Raw genomic sequence first — 20,509 nt, 5'->3', positions numbered from 1 at the left:
AGTTTCCCCTCCCTCTGCCAACTTGAAATATCATGTCTGGTACTTTATATTGCCCAGTTGAAATGAATGGTATTGGAATTTTAGTGGGAAATAAAATTGAACCCCTGATAACGCATTTCTGAACCCTTTTTGGCAACCAGAAATGCATTTCTTAGTAACTTTGATGTTTAATAGATCATTTCATAACAAAAAATTAAAATAGACAGCACACAGAAAGCCTATGTAGAAGTGAATAGAGATGGTGCAATGTGGAACCGAGAGGACCCTATTTAGTCCTAATAGTGAACCAAAAAATCTAATGTTCCTAGCACACAAAAGGTCAAAACAGGGGGAGTATGCCAAAAAAGGTTTTAATGAGTAAAAAAAAACACAAAAGATATATGTAAAAAACAACAAAACCACAACACATCAAAAAGAAAACCGGGAGAAAAAAAAGGGAAAAAAGGAAGGGATGGGATGGGGTGAAAAAAGTAAAAAGTACAGGGGAAGTGGGGCGGCAACATTTCAGGGTAAAACCCCGAATAGATAATTTCATGTTTGGTGTTTAAAAGAAACATAGCAAAAATCTCTTACTACAAAAACCTGATAAAGCCATTGATTTAAATAATCAGATCTAATGATAATCGAGAGAGCAAAGGACATTCGAGTGAATGTGTCATATGGTGTCTTCCATCTCTAGAATGTGCATTTTGGGATACAACAGTCTACAGTATATTGTCTGAACCAACTTCAACACCTAGTGTCACAACACACTGTGCTAACTAACCCCTGTTAACGTCAATACGTATCTGATGACATCAATACTATAGTTACAGCAATATTACTCATGCATGAATCTATCTACACACCTACAGTACAATACTTCTTGCCACTCCCGGGTTTTTGATGAGCACAAGTCTGCTTTTCTTTAGTAATAGCAGAGCTGCCTGCTTGCCCTAGGGCCTTTTGAATGCTCACAAATATCAGGAGATAGACAAGCACAAAGTGTTGCAGTCTCTTTTAGCAATAGCTGTGTTGCTGTGTGGGTGCTGTCTCTGCCCTCCTCGGAGCTTTGGGTCTGTGACTAGAAAGGAAAAGCCCCTTATTGAAAATGAAGCAGATCTATGATCAGGTAAGATGTTTTACTTCATTTGTTCTTCGTTTTGAGTTAAAGAGATTTAACCAATTGTATTCTAACAAAGGGCTATGTACAGTATAAAGTAATACTGAATATCATTAGTATTAACATTTTCTAATGCCCCAAATTCTATAGAGAATACTCTTAAAGTATCTCCAGGATGAAGATTCTTTGCAGAAATGTCACGCTACTTTTGGATGCTAACCATTTGGCAGCCAATGGTAATAACCAACAGAAAAGTCATCCTGACTCCTCAATGTGGTGTTTCTCTCTTACTGTTCTAAAGTAGATGAAATTAGGGATCCATGGCTTTAATTGTTGGAGTGGTTCCATAATAATGTTTGAGTACATCTCTCTTAATAAAGTACTGTACTTAAAAATGAAAATAAATTAAAAAAAGCTGGGGTATTGTAAAAAAAAGAAAAATGCATGTAGGGATAGTAAGACAATACATATCAGAGACTTATCGGGAGTTTATTCATTAAACTATGAGAGAGAGAGAAACGATTGGGGAACTATGACATGGAAACTTCCATTGATTACCATAGAAGTTTGTGTGCAATAGTGCCATGATCGACACTATCACCGTTAAATGAATAACAAACGCCATTTCGGTAGATCTGGAGCTGTGCTTTACACCCGTTTTACATTTAAAAGATCTACTACTGTATATCTCTTTTTAACACCTGAAAAAGAGATTTCTGAATGGTGAAATCTCAAATGATCCCGTGTCAATTGAATCCATAAAAGTATCACTATAAAGAAAAGAAATTAATAAAGAGGACAATTTGTTTTAATTGCATTTTAAATTAATTGCATTATAAATGACTTGCATACTGTAGAGAAAGTGGTAATGAAGTCAAACAAAAATATAGGGAGGTAGTGTAAATGTTCTTAATATGAGCTTATGCTGCTCCACCCTGAACCAGTTCAGAATTTGTGAACAAGGTAAAACATGAAGAATGAGTCAATACATATGCTGATATGTTCGAATGTAATTGTGTGCCACATTCTTAACTAATGTGTGCACTGCAATATCATTGGGTGTGTTCTAGCAACTTTCACAGGCTTTTTTCCTGCAATGTAGTGGACGTGCAGGCAACTACTTAACACATTAATGGATTTTATATTTTCAACCCAAAACTAATTCCTGACGATGTAACCTCAGCATGTGCTATGGTCAAAATTATGACTGTAGCAAATGTATATTTCTCTGGGAAAATATAGGCATTTTACTAAGAAGTGGTGCTGTCCTGACCGCATCTTCTGGTACAAAACAGCTTCTAGCTACTACCATATTTACTAAGAAGCTGGAATGCGACTTACAGTTGTAAAACGGGGCTGTGCAGATCCAAAAGACTGCATTTACCCAGCAGCAGTAGCCACACCGCCGTCCCCAGACTTCATCTTCCATCCTGCGTGCTTTAACTAGGCGTTCTGGATATAAAGCTACTTTAACACCATAGAATTAGTAAAACCAATAGATATTTAGGCCTAACTCTCTTTATGAGTATGTTGATATATATATATATATATATATATATATATATATATATATATATATATATATATATATATATATATATATATATATATATATATATATATATATATATATATATATATATATATAAATTTTACTATATATAAATTTTACTATGTGTTTACTGGTAATTTATATAAATGTAACAAAAAGCAAATTGTAGTTATTTTGTATGTGTTGTATAATTGTTGTATTTTAAATAAACCATAGTTTTTTTTGTTTTTTTACATGAAATAGTGTCATATTAACCACACACAGAAGAAGAAAAAAAGTGATGTAGAATAGCGCTAATGTAAATAAATAATGTACCCTAATATGAGGGTGAGCCCTAGTGGCAAGCTAGGCAGCCTGATGATAATCTGATGGTACAATCAGAACACAAGAATAAAACAAAGAGAGATCAGGCGTTGGTATCTCTCTTTGTTTTATTAACCACACACCTACATACAGTATATACTTAATTCCCTGTTTATACTCATGGTGTAATTTGCTGTCACATGAGATGAGTATGTTTGTTGTAAATACATATTCACAAGATGCATGTTCTGTTAAACACAGCCTAATAAATACTGCAGTATGGCTTCTTCCAAACCATGTTGGAAAGCCTTGTGGGACTGGGGAATAAGTACCAAGTGTCGCAAACAGGAGCATTGTTCCAAAACCGTCCCAAACTGCATCATTTTAAGATTGCTAAACGCTGCATCAATGTATCAAGGTGCATTGTTCCATTGTTTGTCCAAAATTGCCCAACTTGTACCATACACATTTTGGGGGGTGTGTATATACCTGTATGCAGAGAAGTTAGGGAAGAGACAATCTGGGCTATATTATAATGAGACGTTTCAAAAGTTGCGCCTATAACTGGTTCAGTTTTCTTTTTGTGGTAAATAAATCCACCAGGTTTAAGTGACGTTAGCCTCTGTTTCAAAGAGATCTGCACCAAGGAACAAGATTTGAATGATTCACACATACGTGTCCAGGGGGTCACCAGCTTTCCCGGAGGCCCAGGGCCCCCCTGTGTCAGTGGCCCTGTGAGACCCCACCCTTTCTCTTACACTCCACCCCTCTCACACAACTCTTAGCTTGCTCACCCCCTCTATTCCTCTCCCCCTTCTCTCACTCCCCCCTCTCACATACATCCTCGCTCGCTCACCCCCTCTATTTCTCTCCCCCTGTTCACAGCTTCTCTCACATCCTCTCCATCCCCCATGTATTTATCTCACCACCTCTGTCTCTTATACCCCAACCTCTCCCCCTCTTACAGCCCACCTTACTCTCTTCCCTATCTTACATCAACTCCCTCTCTTGTTCACTCATCCTCTCTCACACACCCCTTATTGCTCTTCCCCCTCTCTATCACTCTCCCCCTCTTACACTCTACCCCCTCACTCTTCCCAACCTTCTTTTATACCCCTTATCCCCCCTCCTCCTCTCTCACTCAATGCCCCCTTTCTCTCACTCAATCCCACTCCCTCTCTCAAGTCGCACTCCCCCACTCACACTCAATCCCCCTAACACTTCAATCTCTCCCCACCACACATCCAATACACTCACACTCACACTCACAGACAGGACCCAACTTCCAACGCTGGCCGGACCCCCTAACAGTCACCGTATTCATTGTCCCAGCTCCCCCTCCCCCCCTGTCGACAGCCCTGCATGTGTCGCTGCTCTCAAATTTACGCAGGTGCCACTTAGTAAATATCTCCCATAGTCTCTCACTTTGTGGTATATTTACTAAGTTATGAAACTTTTGCATTAGTAAATTATGTTCACTACTGAGCAGGGTTCCCTTCCTTCCCTCCCCCTCCTCTCCACCTTTCCCCACTAGGTATATCCAACAATTATTTAAGGTGCATGCAGAATTCATATTTTAGTGACTAGATCATATCTACTCAGCTAAGTCCAACCAAATAATTCAATGGCCTGCTTGCAATCATTAAAGCTTTGTTTAACCTTAACAGTTGCAGTTCCGTGTACTGAATATACAATTTTGATTAAGGAGTGCACCGTGAGTCCAAAGTGGTATTTTGTTAACTTAAAATGGTGCCTAACTTATGGACGTAGGGTCTACGGATTTCCCAGTAGCTGTGAGTTTGTCCTTTTAAAACTGCACAGTTTGACATGGTCATAATTCACGGAATAAAATTTGACAGCTAGTCCGTATTGTGTATCCCAAATGGGAGATAGAATGAGAGGAGGAGAGAGAAGAGAGATCCAATCAAATCTCCCTCCAAATAACATATGGAGAGCCCCTGTGCCCAAAATTAGGAAAACATCTGTGTGTTATTTAAAACTGTTTAGCCTTTTGGAGTTAACTGAGCTACTGGAATTTGTGAGAGTTTGAGCTACTTTTGTCTTACCGCTCGAATTTGCAGAGCTGGAATGGAACCGCTTCTAAAAAACAAACAAATTTCCAATGGTTTGGACATGCGTGGAAGGCTTAGAGAATCCCAAAACTTGTTTTTCCGAGCACCTATATGCACTTGCTGCAGCTACTAGAATATCATCCTAAATCTGCCAGGAATAGTTGGTGATCATATATAGAAATCATCAGATATGTTCAGTAGCCCTGGTGGACTTGGAACACATGAGAATACCATGTGTCTTCCAGTCCTGGAAGGTGTCTTATGAAATAGCACTGCTTAGTCAACATCTACACTTTTATTAACCCTTTAAGTGCCATCCGGCGCTCCAAAGCGATCTCATGATTGCTGTCACTGATGATGGATGGAAGAGGAGGAGTCCTCCTCCATTCCTCTTCTTGTAAGATCGTGTTCTCCCATACAAAAACAAGCAATTACATTATGACGTAACCACTACATAGTCACAGAGTGCCAGACCCAATATGGGTTAGTAGCTATGTCCTTGGTCACCCAAAGGGTTAAGTACGAAATTCTCTCCCTCTCCCCCTCTCCCTCTCTTTCTCTCTCTCCCTCCTGAAATTTTCCAGGCTTAGGTAAATAAAAGAATGCAGAAAAGTGCACTCCCATAAAAATGAAAAATGTATTGGGTCACATTAAAAAATGAAGGCATACAACCCCCCTATGTGTCTCATGTCTATGGTGGGTGGGTGCGTGCGCGTGACCATGCTAGTGGCTTCACGCTTATTCTAAGCTTGATCGATTTGTGCCCTCTAATTGGACGCGACAAGGGGGCGTATTGTGGGCATGGCCATGACGTCAGGGAGCTGGTTCGCCCTCATTGGGCGAACCACTCACATGACCCAGCTGTCACGCGAGAAAACAAATGTATTTGTTTCCTCGTGCATCGCGAGCGCCGGCGTTTCAGGTTGCACACGCAGCCTTGCACTCTAAAGACAGCCTCATAGAGGCAGATCATTTTGATCGCGCCACGAGCGCAGTCGCGCTTGTGATAACCATGGACGCGACCGAAGTGAGTCCTTCTATGAATACACAGGATAACTCGTTCCCCAGATGGCTGAAGGAAGGTATGGGGAATTTATATACGCTGTTCTTTCTGGACACTGGATGTGTTAGCCTCTACTACTTTGATTTGTAAGGTTTTCCAGAAAATCGTTTCTTTTCTACCCACTCCAGCCTTATACATGAATCTAAGGATACCTTAAGGGTACTTTTTGCTGGAATATATATGCTTTATATTTATGTCTGTCACTAGTTCTGAACACCACACATTTTTTTGGACTTTAAGGTAAATATAAATTCTTCCCCTTCATGTCTCCTATGGCTATCTAGAACAGTTCAAACCTCTTCTCTCCTCTCCTGCTGCCCCCGTCACTAGAATGTGGCCTTACTTAATCAAGGCTCTATTTTCATTATACACAGTTTGGTTTTCTGTGCAGTTCTTCTCTTTCAAAGCTGCATAAACCCCTCAGTGAGAAATAGCCTCACAGCACATTTAATATTCAGGTAACATTATAATACTATATAAGAGACCAGTTTCAAACGTATGACCCTACACAGCTGACAGGAGGGCTTTACTAAGTCATTAAACAATTAATTAATATTCAATCATTTGGCATTATAAGGAGTGTCTTTTTCCCCAAGTGTCATACAGTTAATACATACGATGATAACATGTTATTCTCGTAGCTCCTAAATTGTTATTGCCAAACCGCACAGTTGGGAATGTTCACAAGTAGTGGAATGAAATGTAAGAGAAAAAAACATTCTCTATTTCAAATCGCATCTTTTAAACCTCTTCTTTAAAAAGTGACTAACCCCCGGTTTAACATCCAAACGCCCGGATTGTACTTGCTTCAGACGCAGAATGACCAGAGGTGGTGCTAACTCCATCCCCAGTCTGACACATGGGTTTTGCTCCCAGCCAAACCCCATATTTCAGGCTCTGGATGTGACTTGAAATAGCAATCTCGCCAGCCTTTAGGTGGTGTTAAAACAAACCCGAGTATTCAGAAGCGGTTTGCATAACGGAGCTATGAGAATTGCAGTTGTTGTGGCAGAGCCAGAGTGAAACCACTTCTTATAAAGCTTTGTAGACATGGATTGGACATGCGAGAAGGGCTTCAAGAATAGCCAAGCATGCCAAGAGTACTTTAGAAGCGGATTGTCACAAATCGGAGTTAGGAGAATAGGCCCCATATCATTTTACGTCTAACATCAATTTACAACCTTTAAACAACATTAATTTACTGTAAAAAAAAAAACAATCCGAGAGCTTGATAAATCGCTTAGATTCTGTAAAAACTGTTGAAAAAAGTGACCAATTTTCTCAAAGGAATATGCCATTTATACATCAATGAGATTTTATTTTTGATAAATATGTTACCGTTCTCATGCCTCAGCTTTGTCCTAGTTTGCAGTAATGAGGCTTTCCATCTCAAATACTTAAAAGGAAGTTAATGAACAATTAATTATGCGTTATTCTGCTTCTAACCACCCAGGACCCCTTTAAACATAACACCCTTTGTTCCACGGAATTCTATTCTGCAAGCTACTAATGAAGGTATATTCCAGTTGGTTAGCCCTGCATACATAAGATCACATTTGTTTTCTATTGTCTATTTTATTTCTATTGAAGTTTAGTGGAATCAGCCTCTTATGACCATAAACAATAGAGATATGTGTCAACCAGAGCACACTAATCAATCGCTTTAGCACCAATACTTACTGTAGATACTTTATTTAATACAAATATTATGTTTCAGAAGAATTTGTGATGCATTTCTTCATTTTGTACAATGTTTATGTAATATATATCCTTGGTAAAATATATAAGCCCTGGTAAGAGCAGGACTGCCAGTATCTATCATGGCTTTTCCCCACTCCCTGCAGTGCTCAAGTGACAGGGGAGGAGGTGGAACCAGGCCTGGGTTCACCCAATCCTGATCCAGACCTGGTGCCCGCCTCCTGGCTGTACTTAAGAGGAGATTACCGCCCAAATTTAGTCATTAGTCAGTGCCTCTCCCCACTTGAGAGAGGCAGGTCACACACAGGTTACTGAAGACTGGCCTTCCCGGTTCTTCTTCCCCTCGGGGAAGAGTGAGTGTGCACCTTTCCCCTGATCCTGATATATATATTATATATATATATATTATATATATATTATATATATATATATATTATATATATATATATATATATATTACATATATATATATATATATATATATATATATATATATATATATATATATATATAGTATCACCTAATACTGAATAACTTTTATATATATATATACCAGAATCCCTTGCTGCAGTGGAAGTGCTGTATGCTGGGTTATAATGGGGAAAGGCGGGGTTGCAGACCTGCCTAAGACATGCAGATGAGCATACAGTTATATTTGTATATATATATATATATATATATATATATATATATATATATATATATATATATATATATATATATATATATATATATACTGCAGTGGAAGTGCTGTGTGCTGGTGATAATGGTGGTGAAAGACAGGGTTGCAGACCTGTCTAAGACATGCAAATGAATATACAGGAATATTTACAGTTGCTATATATATATATATATATATATATATATATATATATATATATATATATATATATATATATATATATATATATATATATATATATATGTTATTCAGTATTAGGTTATACCTTATATATGTATATATACATATATATATATATATATATACATACAAAAATATAATGATGCCTGGTGCACTCCAAAAACAAAAACATGGTATATAAGGGCTAATATGGGGTGCCAGCAGAAAGACTAGGGTCCCAAACCAGTCAAAAATAATATAGAAAAGAGAAAAATCTGCAGAACTCACCACGATGATGTCAAAAAAGGTATTTATTCACACCATGTGAAGTAAGCAAACACAGCAGTTTGAGCAATGGTGTGAATACTGTAAATACCCTTTTTGACATCATCTTGGTGGGTGCTGCAGATTTTTCTCTTTTCTATGTATGTATATGTATAGCTCTTCCATGACTTTGACTTAATTCTATTCCATTAATGCTGTATAATATCTAGCAGTGCACTCAAATGAACCTCTTTACATATAATTATGCGTTCTGATTTTCGTTGTTTATTTTCCCTTAAAATCTGTGTTTATTGTTATTAGTTTCCGGTATTTTCATTTCATACAAAAAAATCTGTGTTTATCAGTGTTAACAACGGAAATTAATGCCACACGTTTCAATACAGTGGTTATCTGTGCACTTTTTTTGCGTTTCCATCCTAGCTTTGGGTTGCCTTTGTATCGTACCTGTGGCTGGTTTGCTACAAGACGTCCAATTCAATAAGAAATGATGCCTCATTTCCAGTTTTTATAAGTTTTAACTGGAAGTGCGAGATGATCAGATGTTTTTTTCCGGTGTTTTTAAGTTAAAACCTAAAACCAGAATCCCTGCAGATAATGGAGGTACTGTACACGTATGACTATTAGAAAAGTGAAACGTAAGACCATCTCAGGGGTGGCGGACAAAAAAAGGGCAACATACAGGTTTTTGAAACTGTACAAAGTACCTAAAGATTTACAACTCTACATTTGTATTTGCTGTGCCGGGAGAGATAGCGAATACCCCCATAATAACACCTTTTTTTTCAGTAAATCATGTAATGGTTCAATGAGTATTATCTCGGGCAACACAGGCTAACAAGATAGACAACTCATTAGAATAAACTGTGTAGATGCAGGTCAGCAGAAACAGAAGGTAATCTAGGAAATTACCTTCATTTCCAAGGATTTTGCCTGATTTTCACTTTCTTTGTGGTTAATTTACTAACGTCTTCGGGTTACAAAACTGGGGCAAAACCAGTGCAAACAGCACCCTATTTACCAACGAAAATTAATCCAATTAAAAGCATTGGGATTTTTATGAAATCTGGCGCACATCTTTTGCAGTGGTTTTGTCTCCGTTTTGCAGCCGGGAGACTCGTCTGTCACATTGAATCTGCAATTCTTTAGTTTACATGTAAAATACAGTACATTGTGAACTAGCAAGAAGTAAGAACATTACTTCATTTTTATCAATGCAGTTACATACTTCTTTGCTTGTTTGGTTTCTTGGCTTTCAAATAAAAATCTGAAAAATAAGAAAACAAAATACTGGATACATAAACATTGCCTGCTATAGCTGCTTAGAACACATTACAAATACCATGGTGCCTCGTGGAGCAGAGAAGGAATCTAAAGGAGTGATTGGGTAGTTTGGGTGGCAATTATCAAAGGTCCCCAGAACTCCTATGTTTCAAATTCCTCCACACAAGGGCCCTGCCCTTTCTTCCCAAATGCAAGGCAAGCTCTAATTTTTGTTTTGCCCCAGGCTCAGGTGGTGTATTCACCATGTTTAATGCCTCATAGTAGCAAGGGTGGGTTCTCCTACAGTGAAGCAAAGGAGGAGGTAGGAAGACAGAGACTGAGATGGGGGAGGCTAGAAGGAAGAGGCTAGCAGAGAGAGAGACTAAATAAAGCAGAAAGATGCAGCAGAAAGTAGAGAATAAATCCTGCAATTATTAAATAGAGAAGAATTAAGTAAAACAGAAGAACTTAAGGAAGGAATATCATAAGTGGCACAGATAATCCACTACAATCTTTATGTATTTATTATTGTTTCTGCTAATCATAACCCACATTATTTTTATTATTATTTTTGACACTCATCAACCACATTATTTTGTATTATTGATTTTGTTAAATGGATTTCAAGTTCCATGAATCCGAAACAATTCAGTGTCTCATAGACCTACAATGCACTTCATGAAGGGCGGCCCCCTGGAGGACCTCATGACGTGTGCTGTACGTCATCGTGTACTGCTTATTCTTTATAGTGTATTCGGGATCAGCTCTACATCGGAGCACCAATCACAAATTAAATGGAACGAAAGGACCTTCCCCTTTCATATACATCACCAGAAAGAGAAAGCGATTGTGTGAGCGCTCAGAAACGATCACGGGATTGCGCTATTGATTTATAAATATGTTTTACCAGGAAGTGATACATTGAGAGTTACCTCTCATTTAAGTATGTCCTGGGCACAGAGTTATAACAATACATGGTTACATTAAATGAACAGAGTTATACAGACAATTCACATATATTTCATGGATAGTTAGAGTTGGAAAATTGGGTACAGGGGATAAAAAGGCTTGTAAGTTTCAGATTGAAATAGAGTAGCTTTAACATCACCAAACATCAGCGAACGGCAGCAATGGCTCACACCCTTTGGCTGCCCTTCAGTTGCACAAAAGTCTGTCCGCCTTTGGAATGATGCATGATGTAGACTGAAGGAGTTCAGATTGAATGCAGCTGTAGTTTCAAAAAGTCCTTTGTCCTCTTTGGTCATTAGCATTCCAGAGGGTGGGGCTGAAAAAATACAGCAGTAAGCAAATGCAGATATTAACCCGTAGCACGCTGGATGTGTGCAGAGGGGAGCAGGTCTTGGGGAACCCCATCAGGCATCCACCTTTGGGGCGATGCAGGTGTAGACAGAAGGGGGTTCAAATTGAATGGAGCTGTGGTTTCAAAAAGTCCTTTCCTTGTTATTCTCTAAACTGTTGTGTTTTTGCAGTTTGAGCTGAGCTCAGAATTGAGATTTGCCGGAAATAAACTGGTAGTTGTTGCTTTCACTTCTGGAAAATGTGGACCATGCAGACTGACAACACCCTTCCTTGAAGTAAGTATAAGTGATTTAAGAATTGTCATTGTCCATTTTTCTTGGGTTCTGGAGACCTGTGGCAGAATATATCTGTCCACGATAAGATATGTGATTTATTACCAAAGAAAAATGGAAGCGTGTGATGTCCATTCTCTTATATATATTCGGAGTAGTATCTTTTATCGTGTTTTATTTTGTCATAGCTTTTATTCATTGTTTTTGTCTGCGTGGTTGTGTGGAAATAGTTTGGGGCAGTATTTCACTTTATAATGTGAAAACATGTAAACACTAATTTTTTAGTCATACATCAGAATGAGCTGATACTTTACAATTTTACAGAAAAAAAATATATATATAGATGCTTGATCACATGCATACATACTGAAGACATAATTTTCTTCAAATTAAATGAACATTTTATGCATTTGGAATTATATGTATAACATCGTACATATAAACATATATGTGTACTTATGTAGATACCATTTTACACATAATGTAAAGTACAGTAGTATGCGTACTGTGTTTCAGATACATTAAATACATTCTACTTTTCTGATTATTGTAGTGACATCAACATTATTACATTTATTTTTTTATCTCCAAATTTACTAATCTAACATTTCAAAAGGTAAAATATTTAAAGTGTGTCGTAAGCCTTTCCATATAGTTATGCCCAACCCCCTTCTTTGTGCAACAAATCATAAATCATGATACTGTAAGTTTTTTTAATTAATTTATTTACAAAATGTTTTACCAGAAAGTAATAGATTGAGAGTTACATCTCATTTTAAAGTATGTCCTGGGCACAGAGTTATGATGACAATACATGGTTACAAATGTTATACATTATATTTAAAGACATTTCATGAACAATTATGTTGTGGGCGTATGTAACAGTTACATAACAAGATTAAAATGAGAGACATCTGAAGTCTTGAAATTACTTAAAATAGTGCATTGTATCACAAAACAGAAGAACCATAACATTGTTGCCGAAATCTGTATTTGTGATTTATCAGTTGTGATTTTATGATAAAGAACAATCGTTGTATTACATCATGTTTCACATTTCTTTGCACACTTAATGTTCTGCTTCAAATCACTTCACAACCAGAGAGGGCTGCAATGCATTGCACACTGTACTATATGTTCAAATGTTATCAGAGGATATTTGCTAAGATGTTTTCTCATATATTTCACAGTCACTGTGTCCACAGATGCCTGATGTTCTTTTCATTAAAATTGATGTCAATGAATCTGAGGTGAGTAACAAAAAAAAACTAAACACGGACGCATTTTATTTATAAAAAATATTTTAGCCAGAAAAAAAACATTGAGGGTTACCTCTTGGTTTCAAGTATGTCCTGGGTACAAAAATAATACTTTGACAACATTACAAGTGAATCCCTCATTCCGCAGTCATCAACTCCATCTGCTTCTCATATCACACTCCATCAACCCCTCGTCCCTCCAAAAGAAACGGCAACTCCCTGTCCTGTTCTCTCTTCCTCTTCTTACTAATACGCCTGCTCTGTGGCGACATGTCCCTTAATGCTGGACCTACCCATAAACCAATCCTTTACTTCCCATACCCTACTCAAAGTCTCCCCACCACGCACTGCAAATCACTCCAACCTCATCCCCATTACACCTCTTCCTTCCCTTTTCCTGTGCCCTAGGAAATGCATGATCTGTCTGTAACAAACTTAGAGCTATCCATGATATTCATTTCCAATGCTCTCAGCCTTCTACAGAAACCTGGCTGTCCTCCTCAGACACCACCTTCCCTACTGCACTTTCCTATGGTAGTCTCTCAATTAGCCACAACCCCAGAACAGGGAATAGACAGGGTGGAGGATTAGGAATACTACTTTCCCCACACTGCACATTTCATGTCATACCCCCCTTTCCATTCCTCTCCTTCTCATCCTTCGAAATCCATGCTGCCCATCTCTTTCTCCCCCCCTTTACTTCCATATCGCTGTCATCTATCGTCCCCTTTCACCTACATCTCAATTTCTTGACAACTTTGCCACCTGGCTTACTCACTTCCTCTCCTCTGACACACCTAATGTCATCCTGGGAGACTTTAACATACCTACTTATAATCCCAATGCCACTTTTGCAGCCAATTTTTTATCTCTAACCGCCTCCTGTGGTATCTCCCAGTGGACCACCTGTCATACTCACTGCAATGGACACTCACAATTAAGTCTTAGGGTCACTTCTCCTTACTAATTCTCCTGGATCTCTCTGCTGCCTTTGACATGGTTGATCACCCCATTTCCTGAACAGTGTCCACTCCATTGACCTCCATGACGCAGCCTTTTCCTGGCAAACATCATACATATCCAATGTATGGGAGAAGGAGTGGCTCTGTGAGTAAAGACACTGACTGGCACTGAGAGCTTGAAGCAGGGGAGCCTGGTTCAATTCCCGGTGTCGGCTCCTTGTGACCTTGGGCAAGTCACTTTATCTCCCTGTGCCTCAGGCGCCAAAAAATAGATTGTAAGCTCCATGGGGCAGGGACCTCAGCCTGCAAAATGTCTCTGTAAAGCGCTGCGTACAACTAGCCAGCGCTATACAAGAACATGTTATTATTATTATTATTATTATTATTAACTGCTCCGTCAGCGTTTCCTTCGCTGATGTCTCCTCATCTTCATTCCCTCTCCCTGTTGGGGTCCCACAAGGCTCTATCTTCGGCCCTCGACTCTTCTCCCTCTACACCCATTCTCGGTGAACTACTGTAATACAAGCTTTTTACTTTTAGTATCATCTCTATGCCTATGACACAACATTTACCTCACCTCTCCTGACCTCTTCCCTCTCTAGTGTCCCGTGTCAACAACTGTCTCTGAGCAATTTCCTCTTGGATGTCCCACTGTTACATGAAGCTTAACATGTCCAAAACAGAACCCTGTTTACGCAATGATCTAATCTCTGTACCCCTATTGTACCGCTTTTCAGAATATGTTGGCGCTTTACAAATAAATCATAATGATAAATATTAAAAATTCGTCACATACGTGTTTAAAGTAGGGAACAGCTGAAGTCTTGACAGAACTTAGACATTAGGCGGTTTAGAAAAACAATTGGTAAATTGTTCCAAAGTGGGGTGTTTGGAAAGAGAAGGAAGAGCAACCAGATTATTTTGGGGAACATAACAGGATTGACTAAGGATGACAAAGGTGATAATATTTTCTCTTTTCTTACCCTTGGTATATTCTTTTTGTTTTTATTTGTAGGATTTTGTGGAGCTTTTTAAGATCACAGGAATACCAGCATTTTATTTTTTTAGGAACAACGTAAAGGTATGTATCTATAGATTCACGTGGATTGCCTACGTCATTTGCTACTCCTTATATATATATAAAATGTCATGTTGATCAATTAAAAGTTCTTGCTATGTACAGTATAAAAGAATATAGTCAACCAATATGGATTCTATACTGTGTCCAGAAAAAAATGGGTCTCCTTTTATTTATCGTCACGATATCTTTCAGAAAAATCCCAACATTTTCATGAAAATGTGAGCAACTATAGGTCTGTCACAGTTTCATCTATGAATTATTTGATAAATAACTATTCTTTGGAATATTTACAAAGTGGTGTTTAGCGAAGATAAGTATGTTATAAAGTGCTTGAGAGAGAGCAAGAATTATTGTCCAAAACGTTTGCATAAATTGCTTCCTGATAAAGGATGGTCGGCAGGATAACTGAAAAAAATTAATTAGTAAAACAACGTATTGTTAAGGAGTGCGAGCAGCTGGATCAACGCATTATCGATTATACAATCAGACGGTGGGGTTCTCGTGTTCTGGCGTGTTATTCAGCAGAAGGAGGACATTTTGAACACACTAAACCAAGTGACAAATGTAAAATGCACTCAAGTGACAAATGAATGTGGCTAAAATATAACTTTTATTTCCTTCTTACTTAAAACTTATAATCTCTAATACTACAACAATAAAATGATAATATAAATAAATTAGTTAAAAAGTGGGCGCAACCTGTATGTGTGGAGTTTAGTGGTTGATAGCCCTTGAGAAAGCTTGACGGGTAGCGAAACGGTCGCCGGTCAGGCAGTGAGGAGTCCTGAGGAGATCTCATTTCTCTTAGAATGAGGCTGTAAGCACATTAAACTTCTACTAACTAAGGGATTTCTACAAGTAAGCTACCCTTCCAGCATTGTGTGACGATTGCAAAATAGTGCAATACTCACCAGCCAGCAATAAGGTACTCTTACCTCATACTCAGCCCCTTAATAGTGGCTGTATATTGATCTATTCTCACGGGGGTGGCTTGTATTAACAATTAAAGTTCTGCAATTTATGAAGCACTAACATCTCCACAGGATACTTTATATCAAGCATCATTAGTTACACCATTTAAAGCTGCAGTTCAGGCAATGTCCTGCATGTGTGTTTTTTTTTTAATAAATCAGTTCTGTAGTAAGAAAAAAATACTTTTAGCATTTTCTGTTTTAAAAAAATAACTTTGAAAGACCAATTTTCTTGTATTCTATTTTAACAAGCATGCTTGTTCCTATAGCAACGATTTACATTCCCCATATTTAAAGATGTCGCCAAACTTTGCCGATCAATAGACGGAGAACGAATTGACCGGCAGCTATGCAGTTCTTTAGGTAATTAGAGATTACCCACATGAAACTATTGAAGTAAAAAAAAAATTTTTTAAAAAAAGAAAAAAAGACTGAACTGCAGCATTAAGGGCAGCATAATACCTAGGCTGTGTCTAATTTGAGATTTATATTTGGTTAGTGCCTACACCCTGGAATAATTAACCACATTTAGTAATTTACCCTTCCAGCATTGGACGTGGATCAATATTAATTGGTGCAAACAACAGTTAGTAACTACTGTAGCATTGGCCAACCTCCACACACACAGGTTGCATGCAGTTTTTAACTCCTTTAGATATTTTATCATTTTATTGTTGTATTATTAGAAATTGTAACTTAAGTAAAAGGAAATAAAAGTTATATTTTATTCACATTAATTCGTCACTAGAGTGCATTTTCCCTCAAAGCACAGTAGGTTCTCTGTTTCACTCTTTCAGTTTCAACAATGATATTTACCTACTGAATCTGCACCTCTATCATGTCTTTTGTCTATAGCAGTGATTTTCAACCGGGGTTCCACGAGCACCCCTTAGGGGTTACGCGGCTGCCAGGTGGGGAGAGCTGGGATAACACTCCGAGCTGTCCTAGGCCTGGCGGCATGGTGGCACTCCCACATAGCAGTGACCCGGTGGCTCCTGAGCTCAGCAGCAGCCGCCCGGTCACAGCTATCTTTCCTCTCCCTGCTTCTGCCGTCAACGTCTGGCTGACAGGAGGGAGAGGAAGAATCAGCGCGGACTCTCAATGTCTGTGTCTGTGTGGGGAAGTGTGTTTGTCTGTATGGGGATAGTGTGTGTGTGTCTCTCTATGTGGGAGAGTCTGTGTGGGGGAGGAGGAGAGAGTATCTGTGTGTGTGTGTATGTGTGTGGGAGAGGGAGAGTGTGTGTATGTGTGTGGGGGGGGAGGGGGAGAGAGAGTATGCGTCTGTGTGTGTCTGTGTGGGGGAGTGTGTGTCTGTGTGGGGGAGAAGGAGAGAGTGTATCTGTGTGTCTGGGTGTGGGAGAGGGAGAGTGTGTGTATGTGTGTGTGGGGGAGGGGGGGAGAGAGAGTGTGTGTCTGTGTGTGTGTCAGTGTGTGTCTGTGTTGGGGAGAGGGAGAGTGTGTGTATGTGTGTGTGGGGGAGGGGGAGAGAGAGTGTGTGTCTGTGTGTGTGTGTCTGTGTTGGAGAGAGAAAGTGTGTGTCGGTGAGGGGGAGAGAGTGTGTGCGTGTGTGTGTCTCTGTGTGTCTTTAAACAGATTATTTTCTCATTTATGTAACAGTTTGAACTCAAAATCTATAGTAATCTTAGAGTTTCAGATTAGATTACAAGTTTAACACATTTACAAGCCATGAAAGCAAAAACTCCTATTTTTCGTTTAATGAACATGAACTTACCGCAGTGTAACTGGTACTTGTTGACATAATACAGTGACATCAGTTTAGTTAACATCAGTTGATTGTCTACATTGTGCTTCTTATATAGTGGCAATCTGAGGTACATAACAGACCTAAAATTGTTCACATCTTCATGGGAATGGGAGACAAATATATAAGATATGAGGAAAAATGAAAGGGGCCCCTTTTATCCTAAACACCGTGTATAACTCTGTGCTATGTGCTCATTAATCAAAATGGAGCTGTTAATAAGAGCAAAATTAGCGTTTCTCAACCAGAAGTGGGGGGGGGGGGGGGCGCTCTTAAATTGATCTAATTGCAGTGACATGTTTACGGGCTCTCATCCTGTTATTTGATGCCTTATTTTACCCAAAACTGACACCTATAAATATCTTTCATTTTTTACGTTATGTTAGTCAGGGGTGGGGTTTGATCTCCTTTTGTGTGATGTCACTGTGTGATCAGTAAGTGCTTGTCCAGCCGAGTCCCCCTTCCTTCAGTTTCCACATTTCAGTTTTGTAAATAGGGGACGTCTGGATGCCAAAATCCAGTAGGAATATTTAATTTAAATCCAGACATTTCCTATATGTTTTCATGACAAACAAACATACACCATTTCTTTCTCCCCCATTCTCTCTTCTACACCATCTCAATCTCGCCCCCCTCCATCCATCTCTCACCCCTCCTCCACCTCCTCCTCAGAGCTCCTCATCACCTCTCAGCCCCTTTCCCCCCCACACACTGAAAGTGCACCGCGCAGCACTTACCTGTAGAGTGTAACCCATTCTGGCGGGACACAATGGAGGTATGAAGGTCCGACCAGCAGCGATGGGATTAGAAGGATAGCAGATATGAGGTGGCAGAAGGTGACTGCGGAAGAGGACCATGGCGTTGGCAGCAGAGGGCAGTGGTGGAGCACGCCACAGCGGTATGACCCGGAGGTCAATTACAACATACGGGTCTTACCACTGGGGTGGGCTCCACCACTGCCCTCGGCTGCTGCCGCCATGGTCCTCTGCAGCTGCCATCCCACACCTTCTGCCACTGCCAGCACCCCTGCCATCCTTCTCCTCCCGTCGCTGCTGGCTGGACCTTTGTCCCTGAATTGTCCTCTTGCCCCTGAAATAAGGGAGAATTATGCCTCCCGACACACCTTTCAGGGAAAACGGAACAATTAATTGAAATAAGGGACCATCTCTTATATACGGGACGTCTGGCAACCCCTACCCTTCCCTTTAACTTTATTGGTTAGCTGATAAGCACTGGGTGGGAAAAGGGTAAAAAAAAACACTTGATTGAAACTTTCCCTTTTAGAGGCCCCTAAAAATTTCAAACTGGCTGACTATGTGGCGTTGCCCATTTAAAGAGGGAGTTCCCTCTGGCCCCGTGTTCTGCTCCCCTCCCTCCCCCCTCTGGATAGGAAGCAAGGAGTCTCCAGGGCTGAACCACCTTAATTTTTTAGCTCCGGGGACCCCCTGCTTCCTGAGATACTTACTGAGGATGGTATTGCCGGTTCTTCATTCAGGTTTAAATCCCCAGTGTGGCGCTGGCCAATAATAAGCGACGACGGTTGACGTTGCTGCTTCCTATTGGCCCATGTGACATTTAAACCTCCATTTTGTTTACCCTGTAGGTAAGTATCTCTGGAAGCAGGGTGTCCCCAGAGGATGGAACTTCCCTTTTCAGGGAGCCATTGCGGATGAAAACAGCAGTCCTGGCACAGGATGTACTGTACTCTTGTTTCAAGAAAATTGTTCAACTCAGCTAACCTTCCCTCATTGTGACTTTATTGCAGGTGTTTGACTTCCAAGGAGCCAATACAAATTTTCTACACAGTAAGATAAATGAGCTAAGACAAGCCTGATTCTGCTATTTCAACTTCAACATCTTGAACGTCAACGTTTGCCCTGTTCTGCTGTAAATGAATTACTGATTTTGCATACAAATGCAAGCATGTGTAATTCAACTTCACTGCCATGACATAGGGTTTTGTTGGAGTTACCTTTTCATAGAGTTTTTTTTTTAAATTAGGAGACATTAAATAGACTTGCAGTACCAACAATGTAAAAGTGAGCTTTTTTTTTGGACAATAAAGGAAAATGTGTATTTCAATGTATCTAAGGTTTTTTGGATGAACCGTTAAGCTCTACAGATAGATTCATATACATGGATGTTTGCAGTTCAGTCAATCCATACTGATTTTCTATAAATCTAAGTTGGAGTTTCTCACAGATTGTTAGCATCTGCAATTTTACCCTACAATGAAGTCTGACTGATGAGAACAGTTCTTCATTGAAATAAAATGTTTTAATTCAGAGATGTGTTATATTTTCACAGAAGTTCAGAACCCAGGCGCAATTTACATCTCCCCCCCAAAAAAATTGCTAAACATTTTGGGGAAACAGAAATGTTAGCCAGCAAAGCTCCAAAAGCATAAGTCAATATGCTTTTAGTATATTTCCTATTTACTGCCATTTTCATAAAATAATAGCTAAAAGTGGCACAATTCAGGTGAAACTGGTAACATTTTGGAGTAATTTGGTAAAAATGTTGCAACTAAGTGCAGGGCCGGTGCAATGGTATTCATAAATTCATCACCCTAAGCGAACCTTCAGCCCTGCGTGTGTGTGTCCCCTCCCCCCGAACTTTCAGATTTTTTAATTTTATTATAGACCCATTCTCTCACTCCCCTCCTCATCCTCTCTCATTTCGCTCCCCTCCCACGCCTCAATCCCC

General features: G+C 39.4%; 1 protein-coding gene across 1 annotated transcript; it reads left to right on the top strand.

Annotated features, from left to right (window-relative positions):
• The first annotated feature begins 895 nt into the window (after positions 1-895).
• Positions 896-20,088, top strand: LOC142492490 (thioredoxin-like). The gene is made up of 5 exons (XM_075595149.1): positions 896-1,111; positions 11,667-11,771; positions 12,959-13,018; positions 15,005-15,070; positions 19,569-20,088. The coding sequence occupies exons 1-5, from the start codon at positions 1,091-1,093 to the stop codon at positions 19,635-19,637; spliced, it is 321 nt and encodes a 106-aa protein (XP_075451264.1). The 5' UTR covers positions 896-1,090; the 3' UTR covers positions 19,638-20,088.
• The last annotated feature ends 421 nt before the right edge of the window (positions 20,089-20,509 follow it).

The sequence above is a fragment of the Ascaphus truei genome, chromosome 1, assembly GCF_040206685.1.
Source record: "Ascaphus truei isolate aAscTru1 chromosome 1, aAscTru1.hap1, whole genome shotgun sequence".
Classification (NCBI taxonomy): domain Eukaryota; kingdom Metazoa; phylum Chordata; class Amphibia; order Anura; family Ascaphidae; genus Ascaphus; species Ascaphus truei.
The sequence above is the reverse complement of the archived record's forward strand: the minus strand, read 5'-3'. Positions and strand labels throughout refer to the sequence as shown.

Excerpts from the sequence above, each read along its gene's own strand:
- LOC142492490 (XM_075595149.1), top strand. The coding sequence starts at position 1,091 with ATGAAGCAGATCTATGATCAG. Across the intron at positions 1,112-11,666 it reads TGAAGCAGATCTATGATCAG|TTTGAGCTGAGCTCAGAATT; the intron begins GTAAGATGTTTT and ends GTGTTTTTGCAG. Across the intron at positions 15,071-19,568 it reads TTTTTAGGAACAACGTAAAG|GTGTTTGACTTCCAAGGAGC; the intron begins GTATGTATCTAT and ends ACTTTATTGCAG.